Raw genomic sequence first — 16,790 nt, 5'->3', positions numbered from 1 at the left:
CTGTCTCACACTAGCGATTTTTATCAGGCTGAAGAGAATCTGTGCACCTTGCCACCTGCCAGGTCTGCGCTCAGCGGACACGAGGAAATACACGAAAACGGACGCGACCTCAGGAGAAACGTTCCGACAAAGCAGACCGACGGCAGCTGCCTGCCTTGGGAAGCCGCTGTGGGAAGGGCTCCGGTACTGAGCCGTCCTCCCCCCTCCCACGGGCACAGCTGCCGGAGGAGCCGCGGTGGCGCGCTAGGCACGGGGGCCACCGCGCTTCAGTGCCTCGAGGGCGCAGAACACGGGCGGCCGCCGAGAGATCCCAATGTAAGGTGAGGGTCGGTCGGGGGGTCAGGGACGGGCTTGGACTCTGCCTCCCTGGCGTATGAAACAAGAGCAGTCTCCCGTAAGGCGGACCCCACGCCCTAGGCCAGCCTGCCCCCGTCACTAACACCGACGTCGCTCCGAGGGCACAGCACAGTCTCAGAGCACCTCCGGGCCGCTGGCCTCCTCCCACACATCAAGTCCTATCTTGGGCTTCTTTCCCCAACTTCTGGAACTCTGGGATCCCGAGCGCAGCGTCAGCAGAACGCGCGGTGGCCTCAGCCCTCCCCCTGTCGCTCGAAGGGAAGCAGAACGCTCCCAGAGACGGGCCACCTTCCTCCCGCGGGAGGGCGGGGTCCTTCGAGGCCGTCAGTGCTGTTTCGGAGCCCGGCGTGGGAGCTCACGTCAGGGGAGTCACACGCCACGCCCACTGCTGTCGGGCTCAAGTGTCCCAGAGCTCAGCTCCCGTCCCACCACTGCCTCCGGCGCCGGCCCGCTCCTTCGTCTTGGCAGAGGCCGTGCTTCCTGCACCCTGCCTCTTGGGTCCCTGACTGCGGTCCCTCCACCTCACTGCAGCCACATCCAAGGCCCGGTCACGGTCAGTGACCCGCCTTCCCACAGTCCCTACGCAGCCCCTCCCGCGTCCCAGACAGTGACTCCACCTCCCTTCACTCGTTACGCGCAACGCCACCCTCTACTGCTCTGTCGACACCTCGACTCCAGCGAACGCGACACTGTGTCCATGCCACCCCACCACGCTGCGGCCTGACTCCGGGCTCACGACCGCCCAGCCTACCACCCGGCACCCCTACCTGCCACGCCCCGCACATCCACTCCTCTACTCCCCTGGAGGGGGACTCCACGTCTCCTCTCCCCGCCTCAGACCTGCGACGTTCCCTCACCCCCACCTCGTGGCTCTTCGCTCCTTCCAGCCCGCCCACGTCAGGGAAGCGCTCCAAGACCCCTCCACCCCTCCGCCCCCCACACCCCTGCACGGCCCCCCCCCCGCCCCACCCCCACCCCGGCCCTGCCTCTGGGCACTGGGTCCCAGCCAGGACGAGTCCCCCTCACCTGCATCGACAACTCTTGTCCTTCTCAACAAGCTGCTGGCTTTCCCATCTTAAAAGAAAACACCTTCTCTCCAGCCCGCTTCCTCCTACCAGTTACCATCCAACTTCTGTTTTAGCAAAACACCTTCAGAGGCGCCCAAGAGACGCCCTCCCCTGCCTGTGCCCCCACCTTAGCGAGGTGCACACACACCTTCCCCGTCTCCCCACGACCACCCTCTCGAGACCCCCACGGCCCCTCCGCTGAACACAGTCGTCAGCCAGCGATCCCCATCTGCCCCCCCAACCTGCTCCGCCGGCAGGGCCCCTTCCGCCAGCCCCCATGGGCCACTCTCCTCTGAGGCTCGTCCTCCATGACCTTCGGCTCCCTCCTCCCCACCCTCTGCAGACCCAGGTCAGACACCCCTCCTCTGGGCCTCTCACTGGACGCAGGCTCCAATCGACCTATGGGCCAACCACATACTTGGAGCCTCGGGCCCTGGTCCGGGCTCTCACTCTGGCCCAGGACATTTCACACGTCCACAACAGGACGCAGGACTTTAGTCCTTCCCTGTCGCGGGTGATGGCCGATCCATCCCTCTGATGCTCAGACCCCCTGGGCACCATTTCTGCCTCCTTTCTCACAGCCGTGCGGTCCCTCCCCGCGTGCCACCAGCCCTGCCCTGCGTCACATCCGGCACATGACTGCGCTCCATCATCGTGCCAGCGCCCCATCCGAGCCCCTGTCACCTGTGACCTGGGTTAGTGTGGTCGCCTCCTCCCCCCTCGCCACCCTGCCGCGCTCTCCCTACGGAGCAGTGACAATGGTCCTCTCGTAACAGAAAGCGGGGCCCTGTCCTCCTCCACTCAAACCCCTGGTCACAGCCCCTACTGCTCAGAGGCGAAGCCGAGGCCCTCAGAACGGCCCGGGGTCTCACATGACTGGGGCCCCGCGTGTCTTCTCTGCTGTCATCAGTCCACTTGCGGCAGGCCGTCTCTTCTGGGTTAATTCCACACACGAGGCTTGGCCTCATCCCGGATTCTCACTCGTCCCTCTGCCTGGAATAGCCTACCCTGAAACAGGGACATCACGGGCTCCCCGACCTCCTTCAACTCATCTCTGTGACGAAGCTACCCGCGTGACCCCAGCTAAAGCCGCAGCCCACCCCGGGCCCTGGCTCCGCTCCACCTCTGTCCTCTGCCACACCACGTAATGTTCCTGCCGTTAGGTTTACTGCTTACTTCGTGTCCCTGTCCGCCGGAAAGCAAGATCACAGCCGCACAAAGCCGCCTCGGCTTCTCTCAGCGATAGATCTCAGATGTCAGAGACGGAGTGTGCGGAACAGATGCGTGAAGGCAGGCTCCGCGTCACCGGCTCAAAAGTAGCTTCCTAGCCTCAGGACACGTGTCCGCGACAGTAACTCTCGAGGCGAGGCACTTCAAAATAACGCCTGAGGGACGCGGAGCAGGGCGCTCGCCATGCAGACGTTCCCACCGGGGAAACGATGAGAAACACCGACTCCGGCGTTCCCACAGCTACCTCTGCCGCCCCGGAAATTCAGAGGCCGCCCAGGGCTTTCCGCTAAGTCATAAAGTAAGAAGTACAGACGTTTCAGCAAATGAGTCTGGCCCGCCAAGCTGGCACGTGCCCGAGCGGGCGCGGAACGGACCCGACGAAGCCGCGTGGTCCTCGCACACCCGCCGGGCCGGCGAGAACGACTCGGCCGCGGCACCCCGCAACGTCACCAGGGCGGGGGAGACACGTACCTTGCACGGGCGTCACCACCGCCCCCTTGAAGTGGGGGTTTATGTGGATGTTCTTGGGCTGCTGCGGGGTCACCGGAGGAGGGGTGATCATCAGGCGCGGGGCCTCCATCTGGGGCGGCACGTGCGCCCCCTGGGGAGACGGGGCGTGCTGCGGGTGCTGCAGGGGCAGCAGGGGCTGCAGCGGCTGCTGCTGGAACAGGCTCCTGATGGGCTGCTGCTGGGGCGGCGGCGGCGGCGGCGGTGGCGGCTGAGGCTGCGCAGGGGGGATCAATCTTGGAGAGTGCGTCTGAAAACCACCAAGAAGACAAATGCACAGCAATCAACGTTTGGAAGAGAGGTAGAAAAAGGCTACTGCCCTACAGATCTGCGCGGACCCCAGCCTGAGAGTCACGGCTCACAGCGCTTCCCGGCCTAACGGCGTGTAGGAAGCAGCAGGGCCATGCCGTGCCGCCCAGGCCCAGGGAGGGGGCCGCTCGCGACAGGAATCCGTCCCGGGCACGCGGAGGGCGGCGGCGGCGGCCTCAAAGGGACTCTGGTGGATTCCAAAAGAACAACTTTCGGTGCAGCCACTGACGCTGCCCGGAGGTGAGCACCGCGCGGCACACAGAGCCCAAGCCGCCCTCCGCCCCTGCGGCCGTGAGGCCGCTGTCCCCAGAGAGCGAAGAAGAAAGTCGGGCGTGAGACACCGAGCTAGAAACGAGGGCTGTCCTCGGGGAGGACACAGGCCTAGCGAGAGCCTGACTCCCCTGCGGGGCGGGGGAGAGCTGAGAAGGTGGCACCTGCACCAGAAAGGAAGGAGGGAAGGAGGGGCGCCGGGCAGGGGACTCGAGGAACAACCCGGAAGCAGCAGCGGCGCGGACACGCCTGCTGGGAAACTCGGGAGACCAGGGCGGCCGCAGCCACGCACACCCAAGACGGCAGAAGGCCGGGGCGTGAAAACAGATGCTCGAGCAGTCAAGCATCTCGGGGTGATTCCATCCGACAGTCACGAGAGGAGGAAACCAGCGACCACGGCCGTGGCCGCCGAGCGCCGGGCCGACACCGTGTCTTCGGCGCCTACCGAAAGGTCAGTACATGAAGTAAGCGGCCGATGCCCGACGTCGCCATCAAGTGGATCCCCGTCACTGTGCTCTTCCAAAGCAGCTGGTGAGCAGCAGAGCCGGAAGTGGGGTCCGACAAGCGGAGTCCACGGGTCCTGCCTGTGAGCACCGGGCCGCCATGCCGCACACCGTGGAGGCCGTGAACTCCAGCTCCACACGCATGGCGGCACACGCCACGTGCAGGACGGGGAATTACAGATGGGGACGTGGTGGACGTGGGACGGACGTGGGACAGAGCAGACGGACCACTCAGCAGGCCACGGCCGGAGCTGAATGCCAAGAAAAGGCCAGGGTCTGACGAGCAGTAGGGAAGACACATTTCAGAGGAACGACGAGGATTCGGAAACCAGAGCGTATATGGCCTTGGTCTCAGGGGGGACTCTTCCAGAGACATTCCAGGGCTAGCCTGGGTCCTCAGCTCTCCGCGCTCCCGGCATCCAGAAGTGCTCCCTCTCGGGCCTCACGCCGCCGGGTACTGTGCGCACCCCTGCACTATGAGTAGGGATCCAAGCCACCAGGGAATCCCCACGAGGAGCATGCTGACAGAGGCTCATGAGTCAGATCTGAACTGAACAGAGGACAGGCACCGTGCAGGCTCCTTCTTCACTCAAGAGCATGAAGGGGTGCGAAGGAAATGGCGTGCTCTCATCGAGCGGAGCGGGGGGCCTGGGAGGCGCCCACGTGGAGGGGCACGGGGCAGAGCCAGGAAGCGCACGGAGGGGCTCGGAGCGCGCCAGAGGCGAGGGCTTGGGAGACGCAGGTGCGCACAGAGAGGGCAGGTGGCAGGAAGGACGCCGCCACCCAGCAAGAGCTCTGACCAAGAGGAGGGTGGACGAGAGGACAGCTGAAGGGGGGAGGAGAGGGAGCACAGCGCAAGCCTCAGGCGCTCCTCCCTGAGGAGGAGCTCGCCGCGGACACCCAAGGCGCCAGGGCACAGCAGCCAGGAGGCGCAGGGGAGCAGTGACTCTGAGAGCACAGTCAGGAAGTGAGGAGAGCGGAGTCCAGGCGGCAAGGGACCGACCTAGGAGGAGACGGACTGACACAAAGCCACGAGCAAGCCTTTGACTCATTCTTCCCACAAGAGTCCAGACAGACCGCTCTGGGGCACGAGAGTGAGCGGGGTCAAAAGCGCTCGTGGTCGCAGGTGGGAGCGAGCTCAAGTTCATCCCCGACAGCCCTGGTCTTCCCAGTACACGGAAACTTCACATCACCGTGACCAGGAGACGCGAGCACAGAGCTTCCAGCCCAGAGCACCATTAGGCCGAGCAGGGCCAGCCATAGGCCCGTCCCCAGCTCCCAGTGGGCTCCAGAGCTCTCCGTGGTCACGAGAGCTCTGGGGACACGACACCCCTGGCAGGGGCCCCGGTCCGTCCTCCACTCGACTAGGGATGCGCAAGCGCTCCCAGCCCCGCTCGGTCGGCCCCTCTGAAGGACGAAGGATGCTGGCTGGGCACGCCTCCTGTCCATGGGTGCGAAGTTACCTCTCCGGGATCACAGAGACACAGCTACACAAAAACAAATCTCCCGTGTGGCTGTTCCCCTCTCCCCCAAGGAGGCCAAAATCACTGAATTGGCTGTTGAATACATGGCAAGTGGAGGCTGGGGCAAGGATAAGGGACGGGGAAGAAAAAGAAATCAAGTCCAGCCTTTTTGCCATTGGAGAAGCTTAAGAACAAAACAGTTGTGTGAGCAAACAGCAGTTATTAACATCGTCAGCTTCTTTATGCTGTGATCAACCCACCTACCTCTCTCCCCTCCCTGCACCTCAAAATGGAAATTCTCATGCAAAAACAGTTAAGTTACCTCTTCTCCCTTGTTACATTTCACAAATGGATGCATGCTAACATTTAACAGTTCTACACAGAGGCAAAATGTGGCCTTCCCCTAAATTCAGACAAAAATGGAGGAGGGACATGTGGCAGACACAGTGGACACATACTTGTACTAAGCAAATTTGTCCTCGGAGACTGGCTTCTGAAGGAAAGAGCCATAAAATCCTAAAACGAACTAAAAGAACATAAAAATCACTTTCATCCTTCTTTACCTCTGCGATATCTCCTCTTTGAAATGCACGGGAAATTCAACTTCAGCTGAAATTACAAGTATGTGGGTATGGATGGCACAGGACACTTACTCTAAGAGAATCTGCTCCGATTTGAGGAGAAACCGATGGGAAACGGTATAAAGAAAAAGCCACTTTTATAAAATGAACAGTGCTACCTGGATTCTCCACGTACGGTCACTGTTTTGAGCGCGGGCACTCAGGACAAGCAGGGAGAGGACGGAAGCCTGGCTCCTCTGGGGCTCCTGTCCCTTGAGGACATAAGCCTCTCACTGCTTCTTCCTCCGTAAGTACGGAGTGATTTGTCACTGCCCGACTACCAGGAGGACGGAATTTATAAGGACACAGGTGAGAGCATACCGTAAAGAAACTTTCGCCGTCATTCCCCGCATTAAACTTTAAGTTCAGACTCGGTGATACACACAAAGTAGGAAAGCCGCAAAGGCACATTTTCATTTGTTCTAACGTGTTGGGCTATCACAAGAAAACTAAGAATTACCACGCCAGGAGGCTGCGTCGGAAGCAGGGCAGGTCTGTGATCTTTTATTCTTGCACGCTCACTGCTCTCTCTCCTCTGGTCTCCCATTCCACGACACACTAAAGAGCTTCCTCTCCTTCCTCCCCGCCTCGAGCCATAGCGTCCCTGCTTATGCTGTCGCTCTCTCTCTTCGAACTCAAGCAACGCGGCTTTGGCTTCGGCTGAAAGCTCTATTTGAAAAGATGCATACGTGTTAGAAATCTTCAAACGGCCTAAACTCGATACACAGGGAGAAAACAGGGAAGACACACGGGACAAGGAAACCCCGAGACAGCAAGGGTCTCACCCACAGCAGGGAACTAAACCAGCAGCGGGCGGGGGGGTTCAGCGCCCGGGAGACACCCGTTAAATGAGGACATGCTTTTCCCGGGGAGGAAGACACAAGGAGCCTCCGCCAAGTTCAAGTCTTTTCGTTGGAGACCACAAAACGGTGCAGAGGGAAGCTAAAAAGAAGGGCCTGAAGTTCGGTTTAACCACTGCCCTCAAACTGCCGCGGACACTTTCCCTTTCACGGACAGCAGACAACGCTGGGGAGGACCTGGGCCCACCAGGCCCGCCCCGATACAATTTCTCAGTGAGACCAGCCCAGGTATTATGAATGCACCGTGGCACACAGACTCAAGATCGATAAAAAATCAATCAATCAAATAAATTCCTGTTTGTTCTGATTTAAGCGGAACTATTAACGGCATCACTCGGAAATCAAATAATTAATCTCATACAGTGGAAAACTCATTTCGTATGATCATTTCAGATTTATTTAAAGAGACCTTTACTCTGTGAAAAAAGGCTTACATCCACGCTGTCTGATACGGAAGCTATATCAAATGAGAGCAGAGCCACAGAAGAAAAAAACCCATTAATGCAAACACCTGTGGGATGCCCAGGAGACCCTCACCTCTCTGACCACTGCTTTAAGGATATAAAAACATGGACGCTGGCCCTAAGAAACTTCAGCTGGCACCTTATTCTAAATCCCTAAAGGAGAAAAGCCGACTTACTCAAATACGGTTCCTTTATTTTAAAATGCTATGTAAACTGTGATATCTCACGTTAACAAATGTGTACCTTGTGAAGGTTTCACTGAATCCCGAGGGGCGTTCTTACTTACACCTTCTTCCAGAGTGAAGGACAAATTTTAAACATTACCAGCTTTAGCTCCTATCTTAGATTCCATAATCATCTCCAAACTCTTCCAAAATCTCTTAAGCCACATTTCATTTTCTTGATATTGTTTCTATGGTATTCCCCTCCCCTTTAAATAAATCTAGACCCCATTCAAAAGAAAATTTAATCTCTTCTTAACAAGCACAGACTTTTATTCTTATCTTGACTACATGACTGGTTCACATACACATTTTATGCCGTGAATCAGCAATTATTTTTCTAGTGGTTCTAAGTGTCAAGATTGATTTCACTATCCCCAGTAATAAAATGGTTTCAAATGACATCTTTAATCAGCAAGTAAAAATGCTTTCCTCCAATTGAGACAAGCTGTCACAAAAGGTCACCAAAATATGACAGGATGGAAATTACATTTGTAACTTCAACTGAAATGTTAATTTCCTCTTAAGTGTTTTCTGAACTATGTCCATATTCTAAAGTAAAGAGATAGAGTTCAATGTAACAAAGTTTTACACTGTATTGCCCTAAGATGTGCTTAGGGAAAACATCTGTGTACAAATAATTTTTTAACAGCTGGATTAATACATAACGAGTCAATATTTGCAAAATACACAGCTTATTTGGCGAAATGGAAATAAATGATAGTCTGAATTTTTTTTTACAAGAGAACTTGAACGAAGAAATTTGTAAAACCCTTGCTTGTAATACAAGGACCATCAAGTACCCTCCTGCTGGCACTATCAATCTTGGACTGTTTGTTATTAGATGAAAATACTCTTTCCCACAGATCCTCTGCCTTAAGCAAAATTACCTACGGACTTTATTTCAAGAGAACATTATGTGGACATAAGAATGTTCTTAAGACTAAAGCAATAAAATGTAACTTAACACATTACGTGTGCCAGCGAAACTTAGACTATTGCCAAATCTAGATGCCTACTCCTAGATTAATGGATAAAAGCAGGCCTAAAATAAATGCTGTCTTGCACGCACTGCTATCCTGCTTTCCAGGAGAATCTCAGGCCCACCTCGGTCAGGCCGAAGGCCTGACTGCTCTGAACCTCTGTGCTGAGGCTTTAGGAAAACCAGTCACTGACACCCACTGTCCAGAAGTGGCTTTGACATTTCCATTCAAAATCTGTCGGTCCTTTACATATGTTTGTTCTAGAAACCCTGCTCAGCTGGGTTTCACAAGTGAGTGAGGCCCTCATACCCTACAGCATCCTCTGTGTGTAACGAGTGACATCTATCTGCTAAGCACATAGCTTTGTGCCACCCTCGGGGAAACTAAGAAAAGGTTTAGTTTCCAGAATGCTGGCTGAGCTCCTTACTTAAGGTCGTAACCTACACGAAAGCCCAAACTCTACCTGAATTCCAAATCCACATCAATGACTACATACAAGGTTCTGTAGCTGCCAGACTGTCATACATACGAATCCAAGTTCTTCCTCATTTAGGGACGGCTCTACCTGTGTGAACACAGGAAAGACTAAGGGAGACCCACACCTTGTTAGGTTCTAGCGGGCACTGGCTGTCCACATGCAGCCCAAAGGGTCAGAAACAGGGGGGCCAGAGGACGATCTCATTCTTCTTTTTAAAGAGTGGAGTGTTGTCAACATTAATCAATTATATCACAAAATAATTTTTATTTGTATTAAAAATGTTAAAGGACACCATTTGTCAAGAAATACATATTATAGGAAACAACATCTGGACTCTGGTAGCAAGATATTTTAATTCCGTTACAAGGAGTGGGTGGACAGCGTTATACGGTCAAATACATGTAAGGATTTCTGTACAGAACCTGAACCTGACGTCTCTCTCACCAGGAGCACGCAGATAAACTGATGGGTAAAACACAAATACTGTAGCAGCTTCTCTTTCTCAATCAGTATTTTCTTATCTACAAAATTAACCTTTCGTTGGAGGAGGGGGATCAAGGTAATGAGAGCTCACTGTTTTAGAAAACCAATCTTCACATGGACAGAAAAGTCCCTTTGGTTCGGGGGAAAAAGCCTGAGTTAGTAGAAAGCTCGTGTTTCAAACACTAAGCTTCCTTATGCAGGGCTCACAAGTATGGAGCATTTAAGCACCATTTTCACCTACCGTAGTACCTGGCCGAATTTGCACAAACATACTTAAGCCTTATTTGTTAACGTTTAAAAGAAACAGTTAAATGTCTACACTGTTTATGCTGACGGCCCCTCTGCCTCCAAGGACTCCAGACTCTCTCCCGCCGTATTTCAGGTCCCCGGCTTGCCTACCACTAACCCCTTCAGGCTCCATCTCTCAGGAGGTACAAATGACCCTGAAAACAGCAAAACGAGGCAAAGGTCCTGAGACACAGGAATTAAAGCGACACAGAGAGTGAGCACGAGCAGGCCGGACCCCTCCAGATGTGAGGTCAGTGCCCGGGGCAGGTACAATGCAGAGAGATGGCCCTGGCTGAGGCCGGGAGGTGGCCAGAGACATCAGGTTCAGGCAGGGATGTAACATTACCGATTCCTCCTGCTGAAGGATACACTGTGTTCCTCCCCCACCCTTCTGTTTTGAGACTTCCGCTCATCTCCTTTCACCCAAGGCCAACTTCAGACCTTCCTTCTTAGAAAACTTATGTTGTCCTGCTTCAGACAAACTGGCAACTTTATAGCCTAACTAGAGAAAAAAGGCAGGGAACTCCCGGGCCAAAAGGTAGAGGAACTGGGAGGGGAAAGAAGTAGAGAGCCCAAGAGTCTAGGGCAAGCTCTCCACAGAGCTCACCGAGTGAGGTCACATGGCAAGAGTGGCTCACTCACGGCTCGTCACCTGCACGCCTCGGGAGCTCAGTGTCCTCGTGCACAAGTCACATCTGCCGCTCATGGACACACGCTCGTGTTTCCAGCTAAAAAATGGCCGATAATGGTTTAAGAAGTAAGAAACGTAGTCACTGGGGGTTAGTTTCCCGATTTTTACTTTGACCAACAGCAGGAAGCAGGTGAACCCTGTCCTTCCACCCTCCCACCTGCCTCCTGGAATTCGGTACAAAATCCCAGTGGTTCTCAAAACCCGGGTTCCAGAACAGCAGGCGCAGCAGCACCTGGGAACTCAGCAGAAATGCAACTTTCTTGGACACCCCCTGAAACCTACCGCATCGCAGGAGCTGGGAGTAGGTCTAGGAATCTGTGTCTTAACAAGCCTTCTAGGTGGTTCTGCTGCTCACTCAAATCTGAGAACCACTGCTTCCTCTCTGCAATGGACACTGGAGAAAACGGTTGTGGGGCAGGGTGGGGTCAGTGCTGACGAAGGCTCCCTGCTGGCCTGCAACGGCCTGCCGCAGACCTTCAAAAGCAGCGTCTGTTCAAAATGACCGTTCAACTGACTACGTCCGAACGATCTTACCTCCTCAAACACGGAGAGGAGCGGCAGACGGAAAAAGAAAACACAAAACAGATGGTTACGATGACACTAACAGGTACAAGATACAAACGGTCTAGTCCCGAGTTAGCCCTAGCAACCTCGTGGTCTCAAGAGGGGTCAAAGGGCCGTCCCCACACACCTTCCCAGAGCCGGCCAGGAGCTGCGTAACATGCATGAGAGTGGGTCTAGGCCATCGACTCCAAGAGAAAAGCTATTAAAAAAATAAGCAATCAAATATTTTATTCAAACATTTTTAATCCAGAAAACAGTCATTTTTGTAGAATGACTTTTACAGCACCATAACTCAGCTCTAACCTCACACAGACCGTCCGCTCTCTGGACGGCCATGCATAATAATCTATAAAGTCAAGAAAAAATTCTTTGAACCTATTTAGCTAATCATAATAGTACTAAGGAGGAAGTTGAAACGGGAGTGAAGGAGGATGGGAGACAGGCAAAAAAAGTTACCCAAAGTTTCTGGAATGTTCCTTCTCTCTCTAGTTACATCTGAGAGCCTAATAATTGTTCCTTCTTTCCTTTCAGTTTTGAACCGCAATCGTCCAGATTCTTCATCATCATCATCTTCCTCATCGGATTCTTCTTTTACGTCCTTCTGTAGTTCCAAAGTCTCCATACCTCCCTACGATGCAGACACACAAAACAAAAACGGAGACTGAGTTCACATTCTTTTGAATTAAACACTGAAGCCTGATTTTATATATATAAGGTCCTTTATATTTCAGATATAAAGATGCTGCAAAATGTTCTGTCACAAGGCCGTGTGAAACCCTAAACCGATAAGAGAAACAAATGATCTCAAACATTAAAAAACACGTTGGAAAGAGTTCAATTCTTGCTTGTAATTAACAGACAAACCCTATATATACGGTTGCTTCTACTTCTGAGAGAAAACTCGCGAATTTCAAAAGTCCCTGCTGGCCTCAAGTCTGGCCCAGACGCCAGCAAAAGTCCATGTATTCCTTAAACCAACACTGGAGCGTGAAGACTTTTGGGCACATGTCCCCCTGTGGAACTTGCATTCCAGGAGAACCCACTCCTTTCCGGTCACACAGGCTCGATGCTTCCGGTAACTCCTGACCCCATCTGCCATGATTTCCAAACCTGCTGTTACGTGGCTTAGTTTTTCCAGCCTCCACCTGCTTCCCCCCTGCGCTCTCACCCTAGTGCTTCACCCCACCATCCAGGGTCTGCATCGCCGCCTCTGGCCCAGATTTTACTGCAACAACACGACTTTTTTTTTTTTTTCCAGTCACACTGAAACCAGCTTTTATCTCCTATTTTATTATGTCAGTATTCCCACAAAAATACTGCCTAATCCGGTCCCAACTGAAAGTCATTTCCTCATCAACAATTCTTCCTTTATCACAAATGTTCCTTTTATGCCACTGATCACTTTTGACCTTTTACTAGGTCTCAGTGACCTACTGGGAGAGAGTAAGACAGGTACTTATTGAGTGCCAGGTTCACACAAATTCTTTTTGTAGACACAAGAAAACAGAATTTGCCCCTCTATTCTCGTGATTCGTTATTTTAAACGTGCTCTACTCTTAACAGAAACAAAAATGAACTGCCTCGTTAGAAAATGCGCAAGAAAAAATTTAACATAAACCCAAAAGACAACTGTTTTATATTCTCTTCCCAACATTTTCCATGAAAAAAAGTCAACTACAAATGCACGTACTCACTGCCGTGAATACTGCAAGTCTCTACACACCTCCAGGAGTTCAAATGCCTGAAGATACAATGACGAATGCATGACTATATATTTTAAGCCTGATGACAGTGACGCTACCTTTCGGTACTCTGACATTTAGTATAGCACGGAATCTTAAAGCACCAAAGTCTTGGTATTTTGTCGGTTTGATATTTGGTATTATTCCCGTCTTCCTGAATATCTGAAACCAAGGAGTAACACTTGCGAAGGGCCCAGCTGGGCCTGGGCGGCGCTCCGCTCCACTCAAGGGTAAGCTCACGGACAAAGTGCTCTTCTCCTCGTCCCTATGCTCCAGAGCAGTGCTTCTCAAATGTCACGTCCACACCCACCACCAGGAACCCGGTTCTGATGCAGATTATGACTCCACAGGGGGGCCTGAGACTCTGAATTTCTAACATGCTCCACGTGAAGCCGACACGCTTCACAGACCACGCTTTTTGAGTAGCCAGGCCACAGAGGAGGGAAAGGAATGGCCGCCAATAAAGCAAAGATTCCATTTATTACAAGAGTCATTCCTAATTCAACCATTAACAGTAATTTCAGTTCAAAGACCTTCCAACCAGTTCAATGCACAGCTTGACAATACGAAGCTAATAAAGGGTATTCTGCATCCAAATCTCCACCTAAGAAATCTCAAGAGACCAAGGATGACTGGAAAAGTCTTTCTTTGAAGCAAATCCTAAAACCCACCAACAAATCGAGTCTATGACCCAGCATTTCGCATTCCCAGGTATTTATCCAAGAGAAATGATCATTTATGTGCATGTAAAAACCTGTAGGAAAATATCTACAGCTCTCTTTTGGGTCAGCAAAACTAGATCAACAGTAAGTGAATGGACACATAAAGCGGGTCCATTCAATGCTCCTGAGCCCTAGCAAGGAATGAGCTACTGACAGACACCTGGGGTGAGGTGGCAAAGGTGTGTGGGATGGGAGAGGCCAATCGCGATATACTGCGACAAGTCCGCTCACAGGACGTGCTCCAAGAGAAATCATTATACTGGTTGCCAATGGTTAGAAACGGAGGGAAGGCAGGACTACAGAAGCATAGCATTAAGTTGGTTTTCTGAGCAATGGAATTTCTAGAACGCAAACTTGTGGTACAGGTGTCCAATTAAGCCGGTCACTACATCAAGGACTACACAAGCCCTGAAGTGGCTTTGCCTGCCTCAACTACGGTGCATTTGACAACCTTCACTAAACTGGACTCGTGCCTTCAGGCACTGGTTACTGCCTCTTACTCTAAATACTGGGCTCAAAAAAAAAGAAAAGGAAAAAGCATCTCTTTTAGCCATATGATTTACAGAATTAAATAACCAATCTGCCAAAATGCTGACTTTCTGGACAGTTTTTGACAAGGACTATCTATATCTAGTATTCCATTCATAGGAAGGGTGGTGTTGGGTGACAAACAATAATCAAGTTATCTTAAAATTTTATTGTACAAGAAGTTAAATAATTGTGTATCTGTGATCTTATTAGGCTCTGCCAAAAGTACTCAGAGGTTTAATTTTAGCTACTTAATTATGATGAAAAGCTGAAAGCCATAATTGTGACTCTTAGCAGAGGGCACACATTAAAACCACTGTGAAAGCTCTTCAGAGACAGACAAGTCAGAATCTGATCACATTCCGCTGTCCCTTGAACCACACAGGTGGGAAATGCACAGGTCCCCGTATACGTGGGTTTATTGGATGAATACAGTACTATAAACAGATCTTCCTTATGGCCCAACGCGAGGCTTGAACTCACAACCTTGAGATGAAGACCTGAGCTGAAATCAAGAGTCAGGCGTTTAACCAAATGAGCGACCCAGGTGCCCCTCCTTAAGATGTTCTTAATAACATCTCTTTCCTCCAGCTTGCTTTATTATTTATTATAGCATATAATACACATAACATATAAAATAGGTGCTAATCAACTATTTCTGTTACCAGTAAGGCGCTTGGTAGTTAAGTTCTAGGGGATCCAAAAGGAAAAGTTATATGCAGATTTTTGACTGAGTGGGGACGAGCACCCCTAACCCCAGCATTGTTCAAGGGTCAACTGTATACATAAACAAGCAGAAAGTCGAATTCTGGCAAGACCCAGACCTGCATATTTTTTAAGCTCTCCAGCTAATTCTGAAATGAACCTGTGATCTCTCAGTGTTTTGAAAGAAAATTCAGTATTCGATCCCAAACCCAAGGGGAAAAAAACAGGCAGTTCTCTGAAACAGGGGTGGGGGGGCTTGGGAGTTGGGGGGGTGGAGAAAAGTATACAGAACACCATTTTAAAAAAACTTCCCAAAAGTTTTTAATGCTTACAGAATATTTGATAGAGAATAATTCTTCATTATATCATGAAATACACATACAAATCAAATACAAATTCTAATTCTACCAACAGTGAAAATTTACAAGTTGGAAAGATGGAGCAAATTGTGCAAAAATTAAGAAAATTACAGACCAATATCCTTCATAAATACAGACACAAAATTCCTTAAAACAATAAAAGCACATGGAATCCAGCAAAATATAAAAAGGAAAATACATGAGAACCAAGTGAGGTTTAGCAAGAGCCAGAAGCACAAGGCTGATTTAACATTCAAAACACTCAATTAACACATCTTGGAGATGAATTCCAAATTCCCCGCAGATAGCCCCCCTGCCCCAAGCCCTCCTCCGGAGGTGGAACTTCAGGCCTTCCCCACACCTTGACAGGCGACCACGCACCCTTAGGGACTTGCCTCCAAAGAACAGAGCGGGGCAAAGGAAAGACAGCACTTTACAGACCTACCACCCACAATGGCAAACCTGACCCGACCACATGATCAAGGCTAACACTGCCAGGGAGGTCCTGTACCCAGTGGTGTGACGGAGGAGAAGGGCATCGGACCTCTGTGATATTCTCTCCAAAATCCCTGAACTCCAGTCTAATCATGAGGAAAATACCAGACAGGCCCAGACTGCACACAGTCTACAGGATACCTGGCCAGGACACCTCTTTAGACTGTCACAAACACAAGTCTAAAGTTGTGAAACACAAGGAAAGACTGACAAACTAACACAGACCGGAGGAGACACAACAGTGTGGTCCCCTGGACTGGATCCCGGAACGGAAAGAAGTCATTAATAATTAAAAATGTGTGTAATGGAAATAAAGTCTGGAGTATAGTTAATATAGTTTTTTTAAAAAGTCAATTTAATTCACATTAATAAACGAAAGGATAAAAGCCACAGGAGTATCTCAACAGATGCAGGAAAAGCAGTGACAAAATCCAACACCCATGTCTCACGTTTAAAAGAATCTCAGCAAACTAGACACAGAAAAGAGCTTCTTCAATCTCATGAAAACAAAGCAAGCCAAACAAAGCTTCAGTGAGCTTGTATTACGTACTTCGTGGGACATCAAACACTTCCCCTGCCATCAAGAACCAGGCAAGAATGAGTGGCTCCAGTATTTCTACTCTACATAGGACTAGAGGCCAGTGAGGTCAAAGACATAATAGGGCAGGTCGGAAATGAAGAATTAAAGTGTGTCAATTAATAGCAACATGATTATTAAGATATTAGTTTTCCCCCAATTCCATGGAAAGATACAATGCATTCTCTACCAAAATCCCAATCAGACTTTTAATAGATATTGGCAGATCAGTTACAGAATTTACATGGAAATCCACAAGATCTAGAATAGCCAAAACAATCTTGAAAAGGAAGACAAAGCTGGT

General features: G+C 50.9%; 1 protein-coding gene across 8 annotated transcripts in view; it reads right to left on the bottom strand.

The window, feature by feature from the left end:
• Positions 1 to 16,790, bottom strand: part of RBM33 (RNA binding motif protein 33) — a 139,275-nt gene that overhangs the window by 66,239 nt on the left and 56,246 nt on the right. For all 8 annotated transcript variants that reach the window (XM_078437075.1, XM_078437083.1, XM_078437094.1 and 5 more), the window contains 3 exons: positions 11,815 to 11,986; positions 6,787 to 6,995; positions 3,126 to 3,411 (listed from right to left, as the gene is read on the bottom strand). In XM_078437075.1, coding sequence (XP_078293201.1) covers positions 3,126 to 3,411; positions 6,787 to 6,995; positions 11,815 to 11,986 — 667 coding nt within the window. The remainder of the gene's footprint in view (positions 1 to 3,125; positions 3,412 to 6,786; positions 6,996 to 11,814; positions 11,987 to 16,790) is intronic.

This window comes from Panthera onca, chromosome A2 (assembly GCF_046562875.1).
Source record: "Panthera onca isolate mPanOnc1 chromosome A2, mPanOnc1 haplotype 2, whole genome shotgun sequence".
Lineage (NCBI taxonomy): Eukaryota > Metazoa > Chordata > Mammalia > Carnivora > Felidae > Panthera > Panthera onca.
Note: the sequence above shows the minus strand (reverse complement) of the source record. Positions and strands in the feature narration are given on the sequence as shown.